We start from the raw sequence: 26,151 nt of genomic DNA, 5'->3' as shown, positions 1-26,151 counted from the left end.
CCAGTGGTAGGAACAATTCAAAGCAGCTTTAGCTTCGCTTCTTGTTATAGCGATTTTTGGAAACGTTGCATGATCGTCATAGAGACAAAACCTCAACACGCAACTTGCAGACCTCATCCAGTAGGAAATCCTATTTAGAATTATTAGATACATTGACAGATACAGAGGTGAAGAAACTGTGCTTACCTAAGTAGGTGTAACTTCCAATATTCTATCAGCAATGCTGGCATCTTTTGACAAATCGAGCGGCTCAACCGACACTAGGATAGATTGGACATTTGGCGGCATTTGCTTATGTAATCTGAAATTTTCAGATGACGGTTACTTTATGTTTTTGTTACTTTTTGTATTTTATTTTTAAAAAAAGAGGAAAAAAATAGTGTCTGTGTGTTTTTGTTATATATTTTTTAATCAGTTGATTATCCAATAATTCACAAAAATCACTTGTATGGTGGGTGAAGGTTATAGCTCTGTGTATATCCTTAAAAGACATGACTCCGCTTTGCTAAACATAACTGTTCACACACCATATTTTAACACAACCATCATAACACAAAACTTCTATACAAAAATTTGTACATCCTACGCTCGAGCTAAAGGCGAAGTGGGTGAGTTCACCGTCACGCTGGCAGTTTTTACGCACACAACGTGATGTGGTCTGGCAGCGCACGCAGCCAAACATCAGACTGCCATGCTTGTTTAAACATAAAATTATATTTGTCTAATTTAAAGGTTTGAGAAAATGAAAATTGCATTCTTGAGGGAAATAGAAAATTTTGTTCTGTAGATAAATTTTATTTAATATGCATTTATTTTTAGTATTCTGAAAAATTTGCATCAATAGCAAATTTTCTGTTTTTATTAATTATTATTATTATTATTAGCTGCGATTGCTGGAACGGGTGCCAATTCAAATCGATGGTGAACCATGGGATCAGCAGCCAGGGGACATCAACATCATCCATCACAACCAAGCTGTTGTCTTGCGTAACAGTGGCTCATAATTCGCCTCTTCAGTGTTCTGTGTGTTGATGATGAATTTGTATTAATCCTCCAAATGGACCATCTGCTCCAAATACTTGTGAGATGTTATTGCATTTATTACCTTTCTTGTGAAATAGTATTCTGTATTATTTATTGTTATGCAAATAATGAAAAAAAATGCCCCCTAAATCATTATTTCTAACTGTTGGTGCTAGCTTGATCCATGAACATTTAAATTATGAAAGGTTTCAGGGAAAAACAAGAACATGGAATCCTTTTTTATTCTTTAAACTCTCTATAATTAAAATAAGAGATTATTAGAAGAACATATGTTTTAAAAAAAATTTCCATGCCAGAGAAGATGTTTCTTATATGTCTTCTATAATTTAAAGAATTTTTATTTAAAATTAAAAAAAAAAAAAAAAAAAGTATATAATAATGAATTTAACAGTGAAGTAAAGTAGAAATACGAGTAATAGTTGAAGTGAGAGTTCATGATTTAACTGATTTAATAAATTATACTTTGCACGAGGTTTTCAGTGATATTGGCTCATTTTTATTGACTTATCAATACCAAAATATTGCATTTGGTAATATAAGGCTTCTTCTAATAATAAAATGACATTTACAAACTGTTATTAAGACACAATAACACGCCGAATAAATACTGATTCAGAAGTCAAACAACAAAAATCAAGTTTGCTCCTCCAAACTAGCCCTTGATGAAGAACTAAATTATTTAAAAGCAATAGCTATTGACAGGGGCTTTTCACCCAACATTATTAATCAAGCAGTTAAAAAATTCTCATCTCAACACACTAAAAGCCACACTCTTATTTTAGGAGATTATAAAAATTCTGTTGTCATTCCCTTCTTTCCATCAATTAGCTATAAAGTTGCACATATTTTGCAGAAATTTAACTTTCGGGTTGTTTACTCTCCCATCAATAAAATTCCAACTTCTATACTCAAGGACCCCATTCCGAATATGAATTCCTGGGGTATTTATAGGATTCCTTGCCAGTGCGGTTTAATTTACATTGGCCAAACTAAGAGAGCCTTAAAATTTCGCGTCAAAGAACATGAGGCATATGTTAGAAAAAAGGAAACACAGAAGTCTTCTCTTGCTCAACATTGTTGGTCCGAAAATCACACTTTCAATTTTTCTGCTGCCAAAATTATTCAAAAAACATCTTCCATTGGAGAACTGGATTTTCTAGAGGCATTTCACATTCATAAAAATCTTTCTGTTCTAGTTAACGATCCTAATTCCAATCCAAATTTGCCTTCGGCTTTTAGAGAAATTATGTTTTAGTTCTGGTTTCGCCAACAGATGGCGCCACTTGCATATTCTTGTCCAGGCTTTCTTATCTTATCTAAACATTATTTCCTATCTTGTTCATTTGCGGTTTTGCAGCTGAAGATGATGGTTCGGTAAAACCATAGAAACTAGTCCTGTGAAAATTTTGTGAATTAACGCTGATTTTTGTTGTTTGACTTCTGAATCAGTATTTACAAACTGGTTCAAATTCTGAAGTTTCACCATTGTGATTAAATATATTAATGGTTTTTATTACATATTCCAATAAGTGTTTGCTTCTTTGCATTAATTATTGTTCCATAACTGACACTATTTTGAATTTTAGAATGCATTTACATTACGAAAAAATGGTTTGAACAAAAAGTTTCAGCTATGAAATGATATAGCAGTAGTCCTTACTTCCAGGCATAATATCCTTGCCATAGAAGTTTAAAATATTCAGCTCTGTGCACCTGATAAGAACAAGCATAAACTGAGAGAGTGAGATCAATCGTTCTTAAATATCTGATATTATTTTTACTAATGGTGAACTATTCTTGTAGCTTTATCAGCCTGTGTAGCCTGGGTGATTATGTCTCTGTTAAGAGAGAAACTGCAGAAGTTTGTTGCTTTGGTTTCTTTTTATTTTGTAAAATATGGAACTATTACATATTTTTGTAGAAAGTTGAAGTTGGAAAAATTACACGAGCAGTGCATAATAGATTTGGACCAGTTTAAGCAACAATATTATTCCTCTGTGATTGACTGCCCTAGTGTGAATGGGCCGTTAATATTGTCGCGTAGATGAGGGGATCCTACAAATGAACAGGCAAGTACAAGTCTTTTATTCACTAGACTCAAGACTTTTTATTCACTAGAACTGAATAAAGAGCTACTTATATACAGCTGGTGAACATGCTGAAACATTCCAGACTTGGAATGTTCTGGAAGAATAAGAAAGAAATTTACATAAATAAGATAACATTAACAACAAGGATATTTACATAAAAACCAATTATCGGGCATCTTGCCGTTGATGGGTTTCGAACCCGGTACTTTCGGGTTTCGAGTCCTGCGCCTTCTTCGCTAAGCTATGAGGAGCTCGGTTGAAAAGAGCAATTTTTGCTACATTATCCCCTTCTTAGGAAGAAGCAGCATCCCGCTGCATTCTGGTCTGGCTTCTTGTAACAGGTCTCCTGGAAATATTATGCTTTCTTTCATCGTCTAGTTGTACTTTCGGATCAAGATAGGGCTTCAACCTCAACACGTGAACGATGTCTTTTGAATTCCGTCGTTTCTTAATTTGTTCCATACTTTCTACTTCGTACGTCACGTCAGAGAGCTGTCGTGTTATTCGATACGGTCTTAGAAGCTTTTCGGATAACCCAACCTTTCGTACTGGAGTGAAGACCCAGACAAAGTCTCCGATGTTGTAGCTGACAGGTCGATGTCTCTCGTCGTATCGGCACTTGTCTGTGGTTTGCGCTTTAAGAATATGGAGTTTTGCAAGCTGTCTAGCTTCTTCAGCTCTAGTGATCAGATGTTGCGCATAACTATCTTCGGGATCTTCGATACTATATGGGAAAATTACGTCGAGAGGAGTCTGGATATCTCTGCCATAAATGAGAAAGAATGGGCTGAATCCCATTGTGTATTGTTTGGCTGAATTATAGGCATAGGTTACAAATGGTAGAATAGTATCCCAATTTTTCTGTTCAACGTCTACGTACATGGACAACTTGTCTGCCAATGTTTTATTGAATCTTTCAGTTAAGCCATTGGTCTGAGGGTGGTAAGCAGTCGTCAGCAGATGAGACGTCTTGCATAGATGAATTACTTTTTTAACAACATTGGATAGGAAGTTGCGTCCTCGGTCACTTATCATTTCTTTGGGGGCACCATGCTTCAGTACAATTTCTTCAACTATAAACTTGGCAATTTCAGTGCCCTCAGCTGTCGGTATTGCCTTTGTGACTGCAAATCTGGTAAGGTAATCTGTGCAAACTATAATCCACCGGTTCCCGTTTCGAGTAACAGGAAAGCGTCCAAGTAAATCTATTCCAATTTTTGTAAACGGTGTGTCAGGAGGTTTTATCGAATGAAGTTGTCCTGGTGGACGTTGCGGCGGTGATTTCCGTCTTTGGCATTCTCGGCAATGTGATACATACCGCCGTGTGCTTCCATATAGCCCTGGCCAATGGTACTTCCTCCTTATTCGGTCGTACGTTTTGGCAAATCCGAGATGGCCAGCGGTTGGAGCATCATGAAGACTTCTTAGAACCTCGCTACGAAGTTGCTTTGGTACCACCAAGAGCCACTGCTGTCCTGTAGGGTCATAGCTTCTTTTGTACAGTATGCCATTTTTTATTTGATAATTTTGATATGCGTCACCACTCTTGAGAGTTGTAATGATGGATTTTAATCGTTTGTCCTTCTGCTGCTCTTTTCCATAATCTATGATTGCTGCAAAGAAAGGGATGTCTTCATTGTTCTCAATTATTGGTTCTGTAAGAGGCTTCCTCGATAGTGAATCTGCATCGGAGTGCTTCCGACCGCTCTTGTAGACGATATTTATGTCGTACTCCTGCAACCTGAGAGCCCACCGTGCAAGTCTTCCGGATGGATCCTTAACATTGGCCAGCCAACATAAAGAGTGGTGATCTGTGACTACCGTGAAGGGTTTTCCGTAGAGGTATGGCCTGAATTTACTAATTGCCCAGATGACAGCAAGGCATTCTTTTTCGGTGGTGGAATAATTCCTTTCAGCTGCACTATCCCAAAACAGTGCCACTTGTCAGCAGCCTTTTGAGCGTTGCGAAAGATTCAATCTGTAACACGTTCCAAGAAAATTTTGCATCTTTCTTCAACAAGTCATGTAGGGGCTTTGCGATATCTGCGAAATTTTGGATAAATCGTCGGTAGTAGGAACACAAGCCCAGAAAACTTTGGACATCTGCGATATTTTTCGGAGGATAGGGATTTCGATAGGGAACTTTGCTACAGCCTCTACCTTTTGTGGATCGGGATATATCCCATGTTGATTGACTAAGTGTCCCAGTATATTCAGTTTCTTTTTGCCGAATGAACATTTCTTGGAATTTAGCGTCAGTCCTGCTCTTTGGATATATTTCAATATTTCCCTCAAACGCTTTTGATGTTCTTCGAAATTAGGTGCGTACACGATTATGTCGTCGAGGTAGCAAAGACAAATATTCCATTTGAGACCTCTTAGTACCGTGTCCATCATCCGTTCAAATGTGGCTGAAGCATTGCAGAATTCGAACGGCATGACTTTAAATTCATAGAGACCATCTGGAGTCACAAAAGCTATCTTTTCTCTGTCTTTATCATCAACATCTATTTGCCAGTAGCCTGACTTCAGATCCATCACAGAGAAAAGTTTTGCACCAGCCAGGCAGTCCAAAGCATCATCGATGCGAGGTAACGGATAGACGTCTTTTTAAGTTACCTTGTTCAATTTTCTGTAATCGACACAAAAACGCCATTCACCATTTTTCTTCTTCACAAGTGCGACTGGAGATGACCATGGACTATCTGATGGTTGTATCACATCTTCTTTTAGCATTCGTTGCACTTCGTCTGCAATCACACGTCTCTCAGTGGCTGACATACGGTACGGCCTTTGTTTGATTGGTGCACTGTCACTTGTATCAATCTTGTGCTTCACCGAATTGCATCGGGATTTTTTCGCAATACTGTTAAAGTCAAAAATGTCACTAAATTCATCTAGTAGACTCAATAGCTCGTCTTCCTCAGCATTGGTCAAATTAGTATCAAAAATCTCTTTTAAGTTTTCTTGAGATAACCTTTTCCTGGACCTATGTCCCTTGGAACCTGCTGGAGCCTGATCACTGAGGGAGCAAATAGCATCGCTTTTTATGGTCGTTAAATAGCCGACATTCATCCCTTTCAGTATCAGTTGGCTTCGTCGAGAACAATTAGTTACCCATAATTTACCACAACCATCCTCTATAGTGACAATTGAGGCTGGTATCGATAGTTCTTTTTCGCACATAAGAACTCTATTTCCAACAATCATAGCTTCGTCTGCTTCCCGTAGCTCTGAATTCAAGGCACATATTCGCTTTGCGGTGTTTGCTTCAATTACATAATCGGTTGCGGCAAACAAGGAGAGCTGTGACTTATTTAAATATTCAATGTCTGGAAGGATTTCTGCAAGTGTAAGTTCTTGATTTCCACAATCGATAACGGCATCGGTGGCACGGAAAAAATTCCATCCAAGTATCATTTGATGACTACATTCAGGAAACACAAGGAATTCAAACGGCTTCTTAGTCCCATTCAAATCACCTTTCAATACACAGCGTCCCAAGGCAGCTACAGTTTTACCACAGGCAGTTTTCAATACAGGTCCATTCTCAGCAAACATAGGAGCATTTAGCTGTCGACGTAACTGTTCAGATATGACAGAATAATCGGCACCCGAGTCAACAAGGGCTTTTACACACTGTCCGTTCACGGTGATAAAAGTGTTATTCTTTTCCAACTTGGCTGTGGTGTACGTCGGAGGATTTTCTTTAACTGTGGCCTCACCTCCTGTACAGGTCGCTTGAGCTAGTTTTCCTCATTGGTTCGGCGTGGGGAACGGCTGGACCGCCGTACTGGTGACTGCGATTGTCGGCGGTTGAGAGAGCGTCGCGGATAAGGTGAACTGCTCCTTATTTGGGAAGAACTAGGTTGTGTATATTCGTCGTCGAAGCTGTATGTAGATTCAGTGTCCCTGTCCTGTCAAGGGTTGGACGTCTTTGCGGCTCTTGCATTTTCAAATATCTGGCGTCTTTCCCTACAGTACCTCAGAACATGTCCTGGGCGTCCGCAATGAAAACAGAGAGGTACATTATCGTCAGTCCTCCACAGATCTGTCCTACGTTGTGGAGCAGTTCTCTGGCTGGCTTCACGTCTTGGTTGCGACCTAACTGGAAGTGAACATTGGGTAGTGTTTTTGTTTCTCCCTGCTCTTGTGAGTGGTGCCAGCGCCTCTATAACCTCTTCCCGGATTACAGATGCTATGTCATTCGGTGCTACGGGTTCTATTTCCGTGTAGCCCTGAACTTGCATAAGGACCTTCTGAAGCTCTTCTCTGACAATGGCGCGCACTATAGACTTTAGTTCACTGGCGTCCGCATCGGCCGAGACCGCGGAGACATTAGGCAGCCTCTGGAATCGTGATCGAGCGATACGTCTTCGTCGAAGGCTTTCTATGTGACGGCAGCGTTTCACGAAGGCATCGACGCTGTCATAGTCCTGGGACGACAGGACCTGGTACAAATCTTCAGCAATACCTTTCATGAGGTGGGCCACTTTTTCGTCATCAGACATAGATGGGTTTACTTTCCGGCAGAGAGCGAGAACATCTTGAATGTATGCTTCAGACGTCTCATCGATTTGCTGAGCACGTGTCAGTAGTACTCGTTCAGCTTGGCGCTTTACATCAGCTGCTCGGAAAAAGGTGTTCTTAAGAGCAGTCTTGAAAACAGTCCAACTGGTAAATGTATCTTCATTATTATCGAACCACTGTCGAGCGGTTCCACCAAGGTAAAAAATGACGTTCACCAGACACATTTGATCATCCCAGTGGTTATAGTTGGCGATTCGATCAAAGTCCTTGAGCCATCTATTAGTGTCTTCTTGGCTATCCCCGCTGAATATACACAGGCTTCTGGGTAGTTGGTACATCAGGATCGGTATTGGTGCGATATTACTTGAAGCAGAACTGGCTGCTGGAGAATTCTGCTCGGATTCCTTCTCATCAACCACCTTTCTCGATCTTTTATACGAATCCTGTAAGAGCCCAAACTCAGGAGGAAATCCTCGAATCCGCAGGCTTCGGCGTAACACTGCCGTAGTAACTGAGAAATACCCGGCGCCTCCACCAAACTGTCACGTAGATGAGGGGATCCTACAAATGAACAGGCAAGTACAAGTCTAAACTCAAGACTTTTTATTCACTAGAACTGAATGAAGAGCTACTTATATACAGCTGGTGAACATGCTGAAACATTCCAGACTTGGAATGTTCTGGAAGAATAAGAAGGAAATTTACATAAATAAGATAACATTAACAACAAGGATATTTACATAAAAACCAATTATCGGGCATCTTGCCGTTGATGGGTTTCGAACCCGGTACTTTCGGGTTTCGAGTCCTGCGCCTTCTCCGCTAAGCTATGAGGAGCTCGGTTGAAAAGAGCGATTTTCGCTACAATATCTATTATATTCCCTGAAATCTAAGATTCTGAGGCTTGAATGGTTATATTAGTCAGTTACTAATATAAAACTATTAAAAAAATAATTTTTGTTGTAAAAAAAACAGAGATGTGTATTTAAACCAATCAATAATGCAATCAATAAAATGTTCAGGAATTAAGTTAGTGTTTTTTGTTTTTAACTAAATAACCAATTGCTTTATTATATAAAGCAAGGTAGTAAATGCAAATGAGGATCAAGAGCGTGAGCAGATGTAAACAAATATGCCATATGATGGGTTAGACTTATTTTTAAAAGCTCTCTGTGATTAACAGTCCATATTTTGATATATATTATCCGTTCTTTTTTTAATACATGCTTAAATCTTTCTTTTAAGATTGTAACTTTGCACTAAAAATGACTTGATTTCTAAGTGTTAAAATAAAAAAATAGTTTTTATACTTTTTTTGAGCCTAATGCTATACAAGCACATAAAATTTAATTGGATTTTTACAGAATTAAAAATGCAGTTTTTATTGACAGGTTTCTGTACCAGATTTTTTTTTTTTTTTTTTTTTTTTTTTTTACAGTTAAAGCAGCCAGAGACTAGCCTAGATTTCAAATATCTATTGATTTCAAGAGTTATCAAATGTAAGTCTCTCTTCAAGAAACAGAAACCTTTGCTTACAACTCAACAGCAAACTAAAATCATCTTTTTGCTTATTTTGAAATTCAGTTTTAATCATGCTTTTATGCTATCTGAAATTGTTAATGTTTGATGTTTTTAAAAAAAAAAAAGGGAAATAGTTTATAAAATCCTTATTTTATTAAATTCTGTCGAACACTAGAAGAAGTAGATGAAATTAAATGAATTATATTACACATACGAAAATGTGATGTACAAAATTATGTAATTTTAAATTGTTATGTAATATCATAGGTTTAAATTTTTTTAAAAAAATCTTAATTTGCTGTATTATATATTCCAATTCATATTTGCTGCATAAAAAGTATTGTTTCCCCAAAAGAAAAGTTAGTTTCCCTCCAGAAAAGTTGTGAATTCTTTAAAAAGCAAAGAATTGTGAATAGCATAATTCTCGTTTCAGTTTTTTATACTAGCAATAGAAAGCAAAAAAATTCCAATTAAATTCCAGTGCTCATTTGATGGGAAGGGAAAAAATTATGTCACTGAGTAAGCATTGTTAAAAGAACATTAAATTGCATTTTAAATGATTTTATTAATGTACAGATAAAAAAGAATCTTGAAGTATTCCATTTTCAGTAAGTTTCTGAAATATAAATTTTAAACATAAAAGATTTCTAAAATGGAAATTTGAAGTTCTGATGTAATCCTTTTTATTAATTACACAGAGGAAGCTATTAAAAATTTTCCAAGCATGTGTTATTTACTGGCACTGAGAGCAAAATTTTTTCAGATTTCATTGCAAGATGTATTATTTTTGATTTTCTAGTTTAAAAATGTAATGTGTTTAAAAATATAATTTTTTTGCAAGTTAAATTATAATAGGGGATTCATAGTATGCTTATTGTAATATTTCAAAATAAAAATCTTGTTTTTTATTTTGAAATTAAGTTATTGAATCTATAAATCAATTCTATTATAAAACGTAAGATGTTAATAATGTTCATTAGAATAAACTATGAAATATTTAATAATATAAATAGAGTATTATATTTTGAATGAAAGTCATTCATTTTTAAGAGTCCAGTATATTAAAATGTGTGCATTTTGTAGATTTTTAATAATATGGCACTTGCAACTCAATGAATAAATTGCACAACTGGGTTGTACAGAAGTAGATTGCATTGCAAATTAATCTAAACAATCTATCATTTCTGTTTATAAGGTTGATACACTATGATTATGTATATGTTTATATGTAAATATTCGTATTGAAAATTGAAGCATATGTAGTTCTGTTTCCTGTTTTCATAGTAGTAATGGTAATCTTGTAAATTTCTCGAGTTTCAAGTTTGTTTGTTACAATTTAAAATTAAGTCAAAAATTGTTTTCCATGATTGTCAAAAATTTGATTATTTTTAAGAAAGTAACTTTTTTTAAGCAATTTTTAAAAATAATTTATAGAGCATCGGTATTTAAAAGGATGGCCTAAAATTGCAAATCAGTTATGTATTGCATGTGTGCGAGCACAAATTTTTTAAAAAAAATAAATGATGCAACATTAGAAATTAGTGCAGCTTTTTCTTTCCTATGACTAGAACTTGTGTGTTTATAGCAAAAACATCTGTGCCAACATAAAGGAAAAATTCTTTACTGTTTTGGTCTCTAAATTTTTGTTTTAAATTTAGTATTAATGGTAAATCATATGAATGCACCAATGTTTTATACATGTAGTAAAACTATGAGAATACTAACCTGTTGGAGAATTTGTGTTTGTTTTCCATAATAGGGAAATTTTACATATCAATTTCTTGTATTTGGTTTAAAAAAAGTTTCAATTGAATTTGATTTTTTTTCCCTCCTGTTGCGGAATAGACATATTTTAATGTAAAATGGTATTTTTATAGAAAGCTTATTTAATGAATATATATTAAAACAAGTTTTTTTTTTCCTGCTGTGAAATTATTATACAGCATTTATATGCAGTTTCTCGTGACTGTTAAAATTTTTAAATTGCAAGCTGTTGAATGCTTTTATTTTGATATTTTGTTTTTGATTTGAAGAATTTATATGAAACATGGAGGCTTCTTCTTCTTCTTTTTTTTTTTTTTTTTTTTTTTTTTTTTTTTTATATATATATATATATATATATGTATTTATTTTTTGGTATGCATGTGTGTGCGTGTGAGTGTGTTTGTGAATATATATTGAGAATTTATATGCATTCCAAACTTCCTAACCACACTAAAAATATATGAATGCTTTATTCATTCATCATATTTTGATCTCATAAGATCTTTGTGATTTTTATTGTTAATTATTTCACCAATACAGATTATTTAATACTAAACTACATTGAACAATGCTTATAATTTGTCATGTATTATTTTTGGTGATTATTATTGTAGTAATAACATCAACATAATAAAATACATCAGGGCTATGGAGTCAGGAAGCATGATCTTTATAACATAAAAACTTGAAATTTTTTTGGGAGGGAATTCTATCAAACTCTTTTAGTATATATTAATATATATTGGGTCAGTGCATAAATTTGTGTGCATTTTTTGATAAATTTTTAAAGAATATTAAAAACACAATTTAACATTTTAATCAATTATATATATTCCTCCATTATTTACAATGTCTCGCCATCTTACAGGCAGCCTTTTTTATGCCATTGCTGTAGAAAGACTCTGATTTTGATGTAAAAAAACTTGAAAGTTCATTGCGTACATCCTGTTTAGAATTTAATTTTTTTCCCAGTAAAAAATTTTGTAAGGCACAAAATAAGTGAAAATCACTTGGGACAATATCTAAGGAGTAAGCAGGATGTGGCAAAAGCTCCCAATGGAATTCACTAATTTTTTGCAACATTGTTCAAGCCATATCTGGTCTAGCGTTATCATGATGAAACAACATTTCCTTGATATTCATCAATTGTGGGCATTTTTGATCAATTCTGAGTTTAGACGGCAAAGTTGTTCACTATAAACTTCTGAATTAATCATTTGATTTGGTTCTAACAGTTCAAAACGTCCTGAATGTGGTTCATCATCAATGCTGCTTTTTCCAACTTTAAATTTTTTAAACCATTTCTGGGCAGTCCTTACACTAATAGTGTGTTCACCATGTACACTATTAGTTTTTATCTCTACAAACCTGGCAGATTCACCACATGAAAATGAAAAATGTAGCACAGCACATTTGTACTGATTATCTATACTCATCTTCTATGGGTACTAAAATGTGTTCGATATTTATGAAAGTTGGTGATGAACTTAATAATATGTTAGTTCAACGATGAGAAGTTTCAACAGTTTCAAAATTGTATTGTTTTAGTAAATGTGTCATAGTGAATTCCACGCATGCTCTTAATGCGCACGAACTTGTGGACTGACCTGATAGATACCGATTGGTGCAGAAGTCCTGCAGAACTTCATGAAAGAATATAGTTTATGCATATAACCAATATTTCAAAAATTTATTTAAATGTTAAAATTAATAAATTATACATTAATTTAAAGATAATTTTACAGAGATTTCAAAAGTTTTTTTTTATTTAATTTTAAATAACAGCATTAGTATTGTGCTTGAGAAAATAGGAAAATCTGTAATATTAGTATTAACATCTTTTATAATTCTTGTAAATTACAAATAATTTTTGAAAATAATGAGATAAAATAAAGTATCAAAACGTTTTGCATTAATTAATGAATTTTGAACATGCTTCAAGTTATTCAGAGTTCTGTTTCAGTAGCATCCAAATATTTTCAGTTAGATTAAGATCTGGCTACTGGACAGGCCATTGCAATTTTTTAATTAATTTAGAAGAAAACCATCTGTCTGCTGCTCGTGCATGATGTCATATTGAAAGATATAAATGTTATTTTGAAATAGAGTAGTAGATGATGGAAGCATTTTTCTTTTAGACAGATTAATGTATTGGACTGCATACAGTTTTCCTTCTATGATGTCAAATCGACCCTCTCCAGGTACTGAGATACAACCCCATTTCATATAACTGCAGTAGCATACTTTTCTGTTGCTATATATTATATAATGCAATATATATAATTTAAATCATGCATTATGATGGCATAATAGAAATGTAGCTCCTTTATAGGCTGTAAAAGGAAATATTATTTTTTTTACTCTGGATAGCTTTATGCCATTCATCTACTGGCCATCCTGCATAACCACATGCCCATTGTAATTGATTAAATCATTGTTTTTCATTAATGAAAGTTTCTTCTCAAACTTACAGGTTCTTAAGCTATTTCCATTCAGTCACAGATTTGTAGTCTCCTGGAAACATTAACTGAACAGCTTATTTGGCACTTAATGCTCAAAATTAAGATATTTATCTAAACAATCTTTCAACAACAAATAAATAAGACATTCAGACCCGTGCTGATTTCCCAAATTTCTAGAGAAGTTATTAATACATCTGCTAACTGTCAAATAATGACAGCCAGATTTCATAACAGTTTGTTGATAAAATAATAATTTATTAAGTGGTTCAATAATTTTAGCATGCATAATTATTTTTCATGCAAACAGCATTCTTTAAACAAATATTAAAGAAATTCAGAACTGCAGCATAGAGTTCTGAACATCAAAAACTCCAGCAAGCAATTCTTTTACTGATAGAATTCAGGTATCAGAAAAAAAGAGAGAGGGGGAATGGCTTGTAAAAGCAATTTCATATTTTTATTGATTAACTGTGCTTGAGCATTTCCTCCTTTTGTACCTTTTTAAATTATTCTATCATTTTAAAAAAGTAAAAGGTTTTGAATTCTGTGTAAAATTATGTTTAAAAAATGTAAAGTTTATTAAATTTGGAAGTGAAATTAATTTTAAAAATATGATTACATTCTCTAATTATATGTTTTCAAGAGGTGTTACAGAACTTTTGCGCCTAATTTTATATAAAAATTTCTAATTTGGGTATATTGTAAGTTTTTTAAATGATGTATGTTATACATATTTAGATTCTTATAAAATCTTGCAAATCGGTAGGTTAATTTTAACTCACAAACTGCAGAATCTAATACAGATTTAGTTTACTTATTCTTTATTAAAAAATAATAATCACTCATGTCATATAAAACAAAGTTTTAAAAATTAAACCTGGTAGAAAAAATTTCATTAAACTAACAATATTGAAAAATTCAGTAATAAAAGATTATTTGCAAACAAATTATCAACTAATGAAAATCAAATAATTGTCTTCGGAAACATGATTTCGGCTCATCTTCTAAAAAAAAAAAAAAAAAAAAGATGTAATGTAGCTTTTAATACTAACTTGATTACTGTACATTGGGATAAATTAAAAGTCACTAAAATTAAATTCATATTCAACTCTACAATCCTGTTGTTATGATATGATTCTTAAAAAGCTGTGCAATATAATTTTTGGTTCTTATGTTATAATTGAGAGTAAGTTATAGTTTTGGTGATTAAATGTGATAAGAGGAGTGAAATATTTTATTTATACAATATTATATCTATTGTATTTATATTTTTAAATGTTTTGAAACACATTTATGTTTATCAATTTTTTGTTATGTTTTTATTTTGGTTTGCCTGTACCACATTTAATTATTTTTTTAATACATGCATATTTCTTACATTGATTTTTTGCTGGAAAGTGTAATTGTCACTTCTAAGCAATTTAAATTTTGCAAATTTAGGAGATAATATGCTTATATACAGTATATGAATGTGGAGCATGTAAATATTACATGCTTGACATTAAGAAGGCAATTTTAGATAAATATTGTTATACATATAAAATTTTTAGAATACTTTATGCAAGAAAATTTGTAAAACATTCATTATAGTTATTGTGACATCATCGATGAACCTTCATACATATACCTTCCATAAAACAACTATCATATCAATCTCTCACTATCAAATTGATAACAATTATTTAAAATTTTCTTCCCTGTTTTCATTATCAATTATAATGCTAGTATTCACTCAAAAGCCTTTCTAATGTTATGTAATATTGTAGTATTTTCCTATGTATGTATTCATTTTATAAGGCATTAAATAATCAAATTGACAGATAAAAGAAAAATTTTGTATTTTAAAAACCCATGTTTAAATTTTTATTTATTAAAAGTAATCATTTTGATAATCTGTTGACAGAATAATTTTATTCCATCTTTTTGAAATATATATAAATGTTATAACTTTTTATAAACAAAGTATACTATTAATTTTAATATAATAGTATACTATATTTTCATTAATAAAAAGATAAACAAATGGGTTATATATTTTAATTTTGCAAGTATATATAATTTTGTTTCATTATTACTTTTCTTCTAATTATCAATTAATAATCCAACATAGAGTATATAATCTGAAGACAAATATCTTATTCTTTTGGCTCTGACTTTTTAATAGGTGACTGTGTAGTTCCATTTTTATTGATAAGATAATCATTAAATTGGGTCATCACAAAAAATTTAAAGTTTTATATATATATAATCATATATGTATGTATTTATTAAATGTATATGTGAAATATGTATTATATAATTATACATGTATTATTTTGCTTTTTATTAATAAAAATCATGAAAGTTATATACATGCATTCTGAAAATCAGCTCTATATTATTGGTAAATTCTGTCTAAAATCTCAAACTGATTTTTCATGCTGGTTGTTATGCTAATTGACCTGAGATTAAAATTACCAATTGTACAGTTACATTTGATTCTTCAATATTTGAAATATTTCCTTAATAAATTTCAAATTATAGATTTAAGTGTGCAAACAGATTCTAATTAATATTTTAAAATTTGAAATATTTCATTAAATTAATTAAATTTCAAATTGTAAATTAAAGTAGGCATACAAATTCTAATTAATATTTTCCCATACATTTATTCTAAGTATAGTTTTTCTTAAGATTTTTATCTCTGATGTATTATAATCCTCTAATTTTTAATTTTTGCCTTGCAAAATGGAGTGTTTGCTAAATAAAGGAAGCATTTAAAAATACTGAGATAAAAGCCTTTTTTTCCCTTTGGTGTTTTTGTAACTTGATAAAAAAAAAGCAGTTCTATATATGTATATATCTGTATTGTATATTAAAAAGCTATGTTGATGCTTAATGCAAATTTTGTTCTTAAAGTTTTTTTTTAACTACAATGATATAAGTTACTTCTAAAAAAAATGACTGATTTAATGTGCTTTGTTTTTTCTCTTGAATAAATTTCTATATGTTGTGCCCTTCGATAAATCATTTTTGCATTTTGTCTCTTCCATAAACAATGTGTCTAGTTTTTTAACACAGCCTTTATTTCCACAAACTGTTGGTCATAGACTTGTACTTCTAGTTGCAAAAATGTTTTAAATGAAGCAAATATTCATATTATATTATTTTTAAATTATAAAAATTATGGTTACAAAATAAATTAGAATAATTAAGGATTCTCCGCACCCTGTTTAATGCCATTAAGTGATATCCTTTTGTGATTTAGTAGTATGCAACATTTGTTAATTTACAATTAACAAACAACGCAGTGTTAACCAATAAAATGCAACCAGGGACACTACCGATCCATTGGATGATCAAATCTAATTAAGACGGATAATTCGCTCTGCACAAGTATACCTTGTCGAAGGCCCACCAGTGGTCGAGCGGTGAAGACGTTGAACAGTGGTAGTTCGGTCCGAGATTTGAATCCCGGGAACAGACTTGCTGCATGGGCATTTTCATGGTTTTCCCCATGTGTAACGTGTATATGAGCCAGTTTCCCTTAGAAAGTTCTCCACGAAGGCATCCCTTCCCATAGGTTGATAGCCCTCGAGGCCTTGCCATAATCACATAAACACCTTATCCCCCCCAAAATAGGGCAGTTTTGTATTTCCCGTTATACTGGGCCGATTTACGAAATTTAATTTGCATTTTTCCTGTTTCGAAAGCACGACTTCGGTTATATATTAGATTTATATATAGTGCTTTTCTAACATAAGTATTCTGACTTAAAATTGGAAAATAAAAATTCATTCAACTGAGGTGTGCGAGTTCGCCAGCGCGATCAGAGGTAGAAACTCAGATATAAAGCTAAATTTAAGCATCTGACAATCAAAGGCTATACAGAGTAATTTAGTAACAAAGTTGGCTGGACTTCAATGGCATAAATTTAAAACTACTAGCAAGAAGCAGCACTGAAGACAGGAACTCTTATGTGGTATAGCAAAACTTAGTAACGTGGCCTTCAGCAGCAGATCACGCTGTGACATAATAGTCTCAAACCCTCTTTTAAATACACGCTAGCTAATTCACGTTCTGTCGGGAAAACGGAAAGAGGTAAGTGAAATTAAGATTTCGGACATAAAACAACGTATGTAAATTAAATAAATCCTATGTACACATGAGGAAAATTCAAAAGTTGTACACAGCTAACCTATTTGCCATAGACCATACTAGGACTAGCTGCCAGTGTTACTCGAACAAGTACGAATTTTAGCGAAAACACTACGAGTAATTCCAAAACTGGATAAGAATTCCAAACATTACATACTAAAACGTGACGGATCACTATTTTGAAATCTAAATATTCGTAATTTTTTTAACGAAAAGTCCCCAAACCATTAGATCAGCGATTCTCAACCTCTTGACTTACGCGTGCCATCTAAACAAAAACTGAAAAACCATAGTGCCACCATTAAATTTTACAGTGATTATGTTTCAATTTCTCAATAAAAATTATTAGATTGAAAATTGGTTACAATTTTAATTATCAAAATTTAAGTTATAATTTAAATTATAATTATAAAATTTAGTGTGAAACAGTGGCGGCTTGTGGCTAAAATTAGTGGGGGTGCTGTTCCAAAAAAATTTAACCCTTGTTTTAAAAATTGTGTAAAAGGAATATAAAAAGAAAATTTAATTTAAAACTTCATGAAATCTTACAAGAAAAAAATTAAACATTTCTTAATTACTTTAACCAAAATTGTTACAGTTCAATCTTTGTCTATTCATTTAAAAATGAAATCCATTCCTCTTATTTTAATTTGCGTGAAAAGATCAATAATTTTCTCCTTGATCTCTGAATGACAGCTGAGGAAATTTTTCTTTAAGCAAGCGCATTTAGTCTTTCCGAATTCCTAGTGCTTCTTAGAAAAGTTTTCATTCTTTTCAATGTTGAAAAGCAGCGTACCTCTGATGTAGTCATGGGAACTCTCAAGAGAAGTTTTATCAGTTATGTAATTTCACTAAGAACATCATCTAGATTATTTTTGAAAATAAATTTCAGTAGCTCAATTAATTTTTAGTATTTATGGATATCAGACCTATAATAGAATACTTTTAGTTCAGTTTCAAGCTTTTCTTTGTCAATCATTGGATATGCTTCAGTGGTCAGTGCTATTTCTTCTGTAGAATGTTCATTCCTAAAACTAGCAAAGCATTTCTTGTTAAACAATTTAGCAGCTGCTAAGTGTTTAGTGGAAGAATATCTGTGCATTATATCAATACATAGTATAAATTCACATATTTCCTTAGTTTGTGCGATCGGTGTCTTTGAAACAATTCTCATAGTTTTTTGAGTTTCTTAAATCTAAAATAGCAGTTTTGAATTTTGTTATGTATTCATTAACTTTAAACACACTAATTTCTCTGGATTGCATTTAGTTGTATATTATTTTAACATGAGGCATCTGATAAAAAAGCTCTAGACAAAACTTGAAATTATCATCATTTAGATATTTTTAAAATTCCTGTTGCTTTAGCAATAGTTTGATCTGCATTGATGTTGAGTGAATTTCAGTAAGGCAATTTTTTAAAAAGTTGCAAGTTTTCATGAACTCTGTTTATGGCCCGTATGATGATGTTCCACCTTGTGGAGGAATACCACACGCGCGGAGCTGAAAACGTGATTAAACGTTAACAACATGCCAGAATTTCGGCAAAAGCGACAGTGCTCTTCTCTCTACTCGGCTCACGTGCTGTTTTCTGTGTGCGCATGCGCAGAACAGCCAAACACCACGTCGCTGAAACTGTGAAGTGCGCAGTTCCAAACAAAGCCTTTTGTACCTTTTTCACAAAGTGGGGGATGGCTACTGACATTAAGTTTAAGGATTATGTATTGTAAAAGTATAAAGAAAGAATTGAAGACTAAAGGGCACACTATATTAAACATTAAAAATAATAATAAGTGGAAATAGGGGGTGCTGCAGTTCCACAGTGCTTATTAGGAGCCGCCATTGGTGTGAAATTTGGGCCTGTTTAAGGAAGATCAAAATCTTTATGTATGGTCTTTTTCACTTCGTGTTAACCGTAAATTAGGATCCACTTTTAATTTCCTTCTGTATTTATTTTTCAAATATAACATGGAAGAAAATTCTTGTTCACACAAATAGGTTCTGCAAAAAGGTGATAAAAATTTAATAGCTTTATTTGAAATGCCTTTAAAGTCCTTTTTTCGGTTCAGCCAAAAGTTGAAAATTTCTGTCAACTCCTTTTTTTTTTTTTTTTTTTTTTTTTTTTTTACGAGATTTTTTGAATTTAATAGTTGAAAATACTTTGCGTACCACCGGTTGAGAATCGCTGCATTAGACTGATCATTGACTGATTGTGGATCTGACAATATAATTCTCCACAAATAACATTTATCTTCTGATCTTACCTATGTTTATAAAAGCACTTCCGCAGAGAACGCAATAAATGTACGCAGGTAGATCCAAAGGTTTTCGACCTGATATACAAGTTAAAGAAAATAGAAACACTAAGTTTATTTTTCGGTGTAATTCCCTGTACAGTTTTCATGTACAGCTGCTCATTAAACGCAACTGTTTGCCCCTGAAAAAGTACATAATCTGAAGGCTTGCCCTGAAAACGTTCCATATCTGTTCTTTTCACGCCATTATCACCATTAAATCACTTTCCATGAAAGTCAGACTTCAGTTTAGAGAACAGCTAATAATAATCACTTGAGGGCAAATCTGGGCTGTTAGGAAGTCCTCTAAACTCATATTGCGTCTGAATAGCATTGACACGTTACTAGTTTTGATTGCTAAAATGGGGTTTTTTACAAAAAAAAAAAAGTGCGAGTACCCATCTTGCAGAAACTTTGTTCATATGAAAGTGTTCATGCGAAATACTAAAAGAGTTTTAGATGGGTCCCCTATATCGATCTCACCGACTTTTATTCTCCTATCACTCAATATTTCTTTGTAGACGCTCGCAATATTTTCTGATATCAAAGCTACCAATGGTCGACTTTCGCAAGAATCATTTTCTACAGATTCTCGACCCATGCGAAATTGTTTTACCCATTTTATCGCTGTAGGCTGGAAGACAACACTGACTATACACATGATCCAAACGTAGTTTTATTTTTTGGGTTTTTTTTTTTTCTTTGTTTATTTTCTAATCAAAAATTTAATCACAGAATAGTGCGCAATTTTAAACGTTTTAGAACAAATTTAGCACATTACTTTTTTTTTTTAGTCAAGGGGCTTTGTCCCTGAAGGACTTATTTTCATTTTGCGATTTTGCTTTGAATCACTATAAACGGCGAATCACTTTTCAAACTGTCCAAGGTCCTGCATTATATTTGAAGAAATTAAATAATGAAATATCTGCATAAGTGTATGTATATTTCTCGCACTGAGATAAAACAACGGTACATAGAGCCATAGAATTTTGAATGATGTAATCCTCCTACCAATATGGGCATGTGGAAGACCAAATTTGAAATTTGGAATTTGTTTTATTATCGATTTCATATTTTGTAAAACTTTAATGAATTTTTGAGCAGCAAGCTCAACGATTTAAAAGCGAGCAATGGGATCACTCTACGGGGGGGGGAGGGGAAGTGAGCCGAATTTTATGGTTTAAGTGCAAAGAACATGATAATAAAGGTTACACACAAAACGTTAAAAAAAAGCCCCTTGCACGTAATTTAAAATTTTCAGATTTGGAGGGGGGGGGGCTGTTTGTCTCAAAATGGCATTTTGTGGCGTTTCACTGTAAACGGCGAATCCTTTTTAAAATTGTTGCCACCAAATATTATTGCCCTGTATTATATTTAGAGAAATTAAATAATAAAGAATCTGCACGAATGTATGTATGTTTCTGGCATTGTGAATAAACGACGGTGCCTAGAGCCATCAAATTTTGAAAAACGTAATCCACCTAAACATGGGCATCCGGACGCCCGAATTTCGAATTAGTTTTATTATATATTTCATATTTTGTAAAACTTTTAACGAATTTTTGATTAACAAATTCAACGATTTCAAAGCGAGCAATGGCAACACTGTAGAGAAAAACACTTTTATCTCCAGCGCGCGGGATTGTCTATCGGAAATTTCAAAGATGCGCTGTTTTTAAATATTTTGTGGTATTGCTGTTAAGTTGAATTTTATATAGATTAAGTGCGAAGAACATGATATTTAATAAATAAAGGCAAGACACAAAACTTTAAAAACACCCCTTTGGGCGAAATATAAAATCTAAAATCACTCTTTTTTTTTTTTTTTTTTTCTCTAAAATATAGGAGCGTGCTTATACCTCTTTGCCTGAGATGAAACAATATGTAGGCTTGGCTGTGATGAGATTGTATTTCATTATCACACATATTTACATCGGTATCAACTGAAATCCTATATTCAAGTGCAATATTGGAAAAGGCTTTCTTATTCAGAATTGTTATATTTTATGTTTAATTTCAGTTTATAGAAATTTAGTGGTTGTGACGCATTAAAATCCAGATATGTTGGTATAACATCTAATTATTTGTTAATTTTCATTTGAACAAGAACAGCTTTTAAAACTATGTAATTGTAATCTTGAATTCTTTATTTGGAAAATCTGTGGTTATGATGTGGAAAGCGATCTACCGCATTTTTTAAATGGCGCCATTTTAATTAGTTGTTCTTTAATTATTTCTTTTTCCCGCTACTTTATCTCAAGCTCGAATATGAAAGCTATTAATTTTTTTTTTTTTTTATTTTATGGAGCAGTTTTTTATGGCGTTAAAAATTTAATGGATTATAAAATTAGCTAATGGAATCATTTTTCATTTATGTATTCTTATTAATTTGTCTCACAAACATGGCAACAGCTGCTTAGGGAAAAAATAAAGGTCGAGTCCTCTAATTTGCTAAAAATCCCCTAATTTTCTCTGTGCGATGATGACAACACACATTACAATAGTAAAATGAAGGGAGGGTCACTTAAAGTGCAGACTGTAAAAGTGGTAGATCGCATACTGCAGTTTTTCCGAAATATTATAGTTAATTCTCAATTGTAAAATTTGAAAAAAAAATTAGCCGTAGACATTTCAAATGGCATTCATTTTATAGGACGCTCTACCACGCATCCCTTTTCTTCAAGCAACAGAAATGCTTTTTCACATTTTATCAGGATTGAAGTCCATGACAGAAATAGCATGGGTGTACTGCCGGCTAAAAAAAACATAAAACATTTATGCTTTCCGAGAAAGAGAGGCTTTTATCAAGTTCGCTTAAAATGCATAAAGATCTTTTTATAAAATTAACATCCATCTAATTTTACAGATAACCCTCATCCTAAAGCAGAATTTTTGGGGACGCCTTCATATAATGGTACCTCGTGATAAATGTCTTATCATCTTTGTCGGTGAAGGCACTGTTAAAAAAAAAGAAAGAAAAAAGTTTGCACAAGATTGCCCTAATATAAAGCACCGCACTATTATTACATATCAATTCCTAGGAATGGGGGGAATAAAAAGGCTCTTCTATCATTACGTAATATATGTATGCTATAAGAGACGTAATATGTTATCATCCTAATGTATATTAAATCACATAATTTAGGTATACTTTTAAAAGCTAATAGTTAAATCTCTAAGAAATGTATTTGCTACTCTTAAATTGTTCGCTTTTTGTTAAAAGCAATACAGTTATAACCAAGACAGCTAAAAAATTAAAAGATCTTACGTCGTGTCGAATGCCAGCATTCTGGAAACTGGCTGTTCGCTATTCTCCGTGGAGTATAGTAGATTACAGATTTTACGTTTTATGCAGCGGATAAACATCCCAGGCCACATGGATGATAAATGAACAAGAACGTAACGTAACATAGCGGCCGAAAAAATAAGTAAATATGTTTCTAATATAAAAAAAGGGTGTTAAATTGTAAAAGAAGCATTAAAATAAGTTCTTTTGCACTTCGCATGTTACAAATGGAATAGGCAAGGGCAAACTGCAGTTTCATAATTATTTTTATTCTTGTTTTATCCTTCGAACATGTGTGTATTCAAATGGCATTGATCCGTGACATTCTATTGTGATTAGAATAAAGGTTAAAGTTACTTCCCCGCCATAACAATCCATTTTTGACAGAGAATTGAAGTTGCTAGTTTTTAACAATTGTTCCATTCGCGGAGACGCTTTTATAAAGTAATCGTCTTATCGCGTTCAAAAGATGCTGCCCTGAAATCCGTTTCAAATAATCAACGGAAGGGGAGCGAAAAAAACAGGAAAAAAAAAAAAAAAAAAACTTTGCATGCAACATTAGTTGCAAATAGAGACTTTGATGCGTTTTAATTAAGTACTCCTGTTCTTTGCTAAACGTCCTTTGCTAAACATGCCAATCAAAAAAGTAATTCTTTACTAAAGGTACGTTTTTTTCTGTATAAATCAGAAGTATAGAAGATTTATAACGAACGATGCATCGGGTTTTAAAATACTGTGTTTTGCAAAGTATTTTTTTAAAATTAATAATCCATGAAATGAAATACAAAATGTTCCAGAGATTTTAGTCACAGCAGTATAACTGTTCGATATGAGCTCCTTTTATTGTGCGATCATTTTTAAGATTTACCAACGTTGCTTCATCTCTTAAGTATTAGTTGTTTGCATGCGATAATAAAATTCGTATCGCTTGATGTAATTATACCTATAAATAATGCATTATCTGCGAATAGTGTGGCTTCAGTTGGAATATCTATCTAAGTCTGTAAAGTATTCCCCCCCCCCCTTCCTTACAGCGTGCCTTCGTGATGTAACTGGTAAGCACTTCCGGCTAGCAGTCAGGAGGTTCTTAGTGCGAAACAGTGAGGACACTGCCCGTTTTTCGTTTTCTGCTTCGGAAAACTAAATTCATGGATGACTTGATTTATTGTAAATAAAGCACATTTATAAAGCCATATGTTTCGTAATATGTACAAAATCATTTGTTTTCTTAAATTTTAGGATTTTGTACATTTTAATATATTTTTAAATATTTCTAATTTTCTGAATTTTTAATCGTAAATTCTTTTATAATATGTTACACTGTAATCTCAGGTTACCAGACTGAGATTTTTTTTTTTTTTTTTTTAACTGTTTGAGATATGATCCTTTTCGTAATTTAATAGACGCTATTGATAGTTGATGACGCATTAAGAAAATCTTTCATTTACTACGATCTTCAGCATTCCAAAAATGAGTCCCTCAATACTGCATATTTAATCACTTAACAGTTTTTCTATCTGGATTTCTTAATAATATTATTTTGCAATAAATTTTATTTTAAACAAAATTATGATTACTTTAATTTCTACTTTATATTTGTTGACAGCAGAATTTCTGATTTTTCTAAAAAAATTCTAACAAAATATAAAAAATTTTATCAGTTATCGAAATATATTTTGTTAAATTATATTGAGAAAATAAACTTCACGATTAAAGAATTTTAATTATGTACTCATCACATTTCTCTTATATCTTTGTAATAAATTTAGATATTTTGTTAAAAGCTATATTGTTAAATTTGCTTTTCATTTAATTCAGATTTCAAATTTTGCTTTGATTAAAATCTTTTAATATTAAGTAAAATCCCCCCCTTTGGTTCCTGTTATATTAATTTTATATATGAAAGTTTTGAAATTCGAGCTTAAAGAACTTGTAGGACTTGGATTCTGATTTGAGAAAATTTAGGATTCATCTTACTTCTAATTTTAATATTTTTCTCTTTATTTATCTGTAGTAGATAAAAAGTATTTTCTCCTTCCTTCCAGCATGCCTTCGGGGTAACGGTAGCACACTCGGCGCGTATTCGGGAGGTCCAGGTTCGAGACCCGGAGAGGGTATCACACACTTTTCACATTTCCTGCTTTAAAAAAAAAAAAAAAAAAATATATGACTCTAGAGTGGCGTTTGAACCAAAAGGAGGTGGACAAAAATTCGTCACCACCAGGATTTGGTGATTTGGTCCCCTAGTCGTCCTTTAAAAAGGGAAGTATATTAGGCATTTTCATGCCTTCGTTGTGTAACAGTAGTATACTCGGCACGTATTACAGAGGTCCAGGTTCGAGTCCCGTCGAGGGCACTGCACATTTTCCACATCTTCTGCTTCCCCCCCCCCGCAAAAAAAAACCCTAATGGCTCTACAAGATATTAAAGATTTTATGAAGTTCAGAAAATTTTAATAAGCATCTAAATTCTAGAATGTGAGCTTTAAAAAGGGCTAAAGATCTGTGAAAAACTAACTAAATGAGCAAATGTTTGAAGTTATATTTGCAGTAAAATTTTGAGATAATAGAAATAATTTAGAAAATAGATGTAATAAAATATGAATATATTAGGCGTATTCAGGAACGTTTCAGTTCTAGGCTTCAGAAGAACTCGCAGAAAATTAACTAATATTTTTATTGAAAATTATGTCGGATTTCAATTCGCACTGACCATTAATAACGTATAAACTATGCAGTGTTAAAGAATTGCAGCAATGTTCTATTGCTGTTCAAATATAAAGCAAGCACCACATGGATAATATCCTGTCAGCTTCAACAACTAGCGCAAAGTGCAAGTTCAAAGAACAGGCTAAGAAGGTAATAAACTTAATCAAACGTGCATTTATGAAACTATGTTATCGAAATCTATTACTGAAATGCTTACACGGGAGAGCACAGAAAGCAAATTTAAACTTCAAAACTATTCTTTGAAAACTCATCTCGAAAGAAATTTTTGTTGAACAACTAACCCTAAGTTTAAGAT

General features: G+C 32.7%; 1 protein-coding gene across 2 annotated transcripts in view; it reads left to right on the top strand.

Annotated features, from left to right (window-relative positions):
• The window catches only part of Dgkepsilon (diacylglycerol kinase epsilon), a 61,101-nt gene extending 44,493 nt beyond the window's left edge, over window positions 1–16,608 (top strand). Inside the window, exons 11-12 of one of the 2 annotated variants that reach the window (XR_015038233.1) lie at window positions 885–1,081; window positions 9,103–16,608. Coding sequence is in view for 1 of the 2 variants with exons in the window: in XM_085806569.1 (XP_085662695.1) it covers window positions 885–1,004 (120 nt within the window). In the remaining variant the exon portion in view is untranslated. Of the gene's footprint in view, window positions 1–884 lie in introns of both variants that reach the window. The other variant, XM_085806569.1, reaches the window with a different exon arrangement.
• The last annotated feature ends 9,543 nt before the right edge of the window (window positions 16,609–26,151 follow it).

This window comes from Stegodyphus dumicola, chromosome 12 (assembly GCF_044657685.1).
Source record: "Stegodyphus dumicola isolate Sdum_Otavi_A_Nest chromosome 12, ASM4465768v1".
Classification (NCBI taxonomy): domain Eukaryota; kingdom Metazoa; phylum Arthropoda; class Arachnida; order Araneae; family Eresidae; genus Stegodyphus; species Stegodyphus dumicola.
Note: the sequence above shows the minus strand (reverse complement) of the source record. Positions and strands in the feature narration are given on the sequence as shown.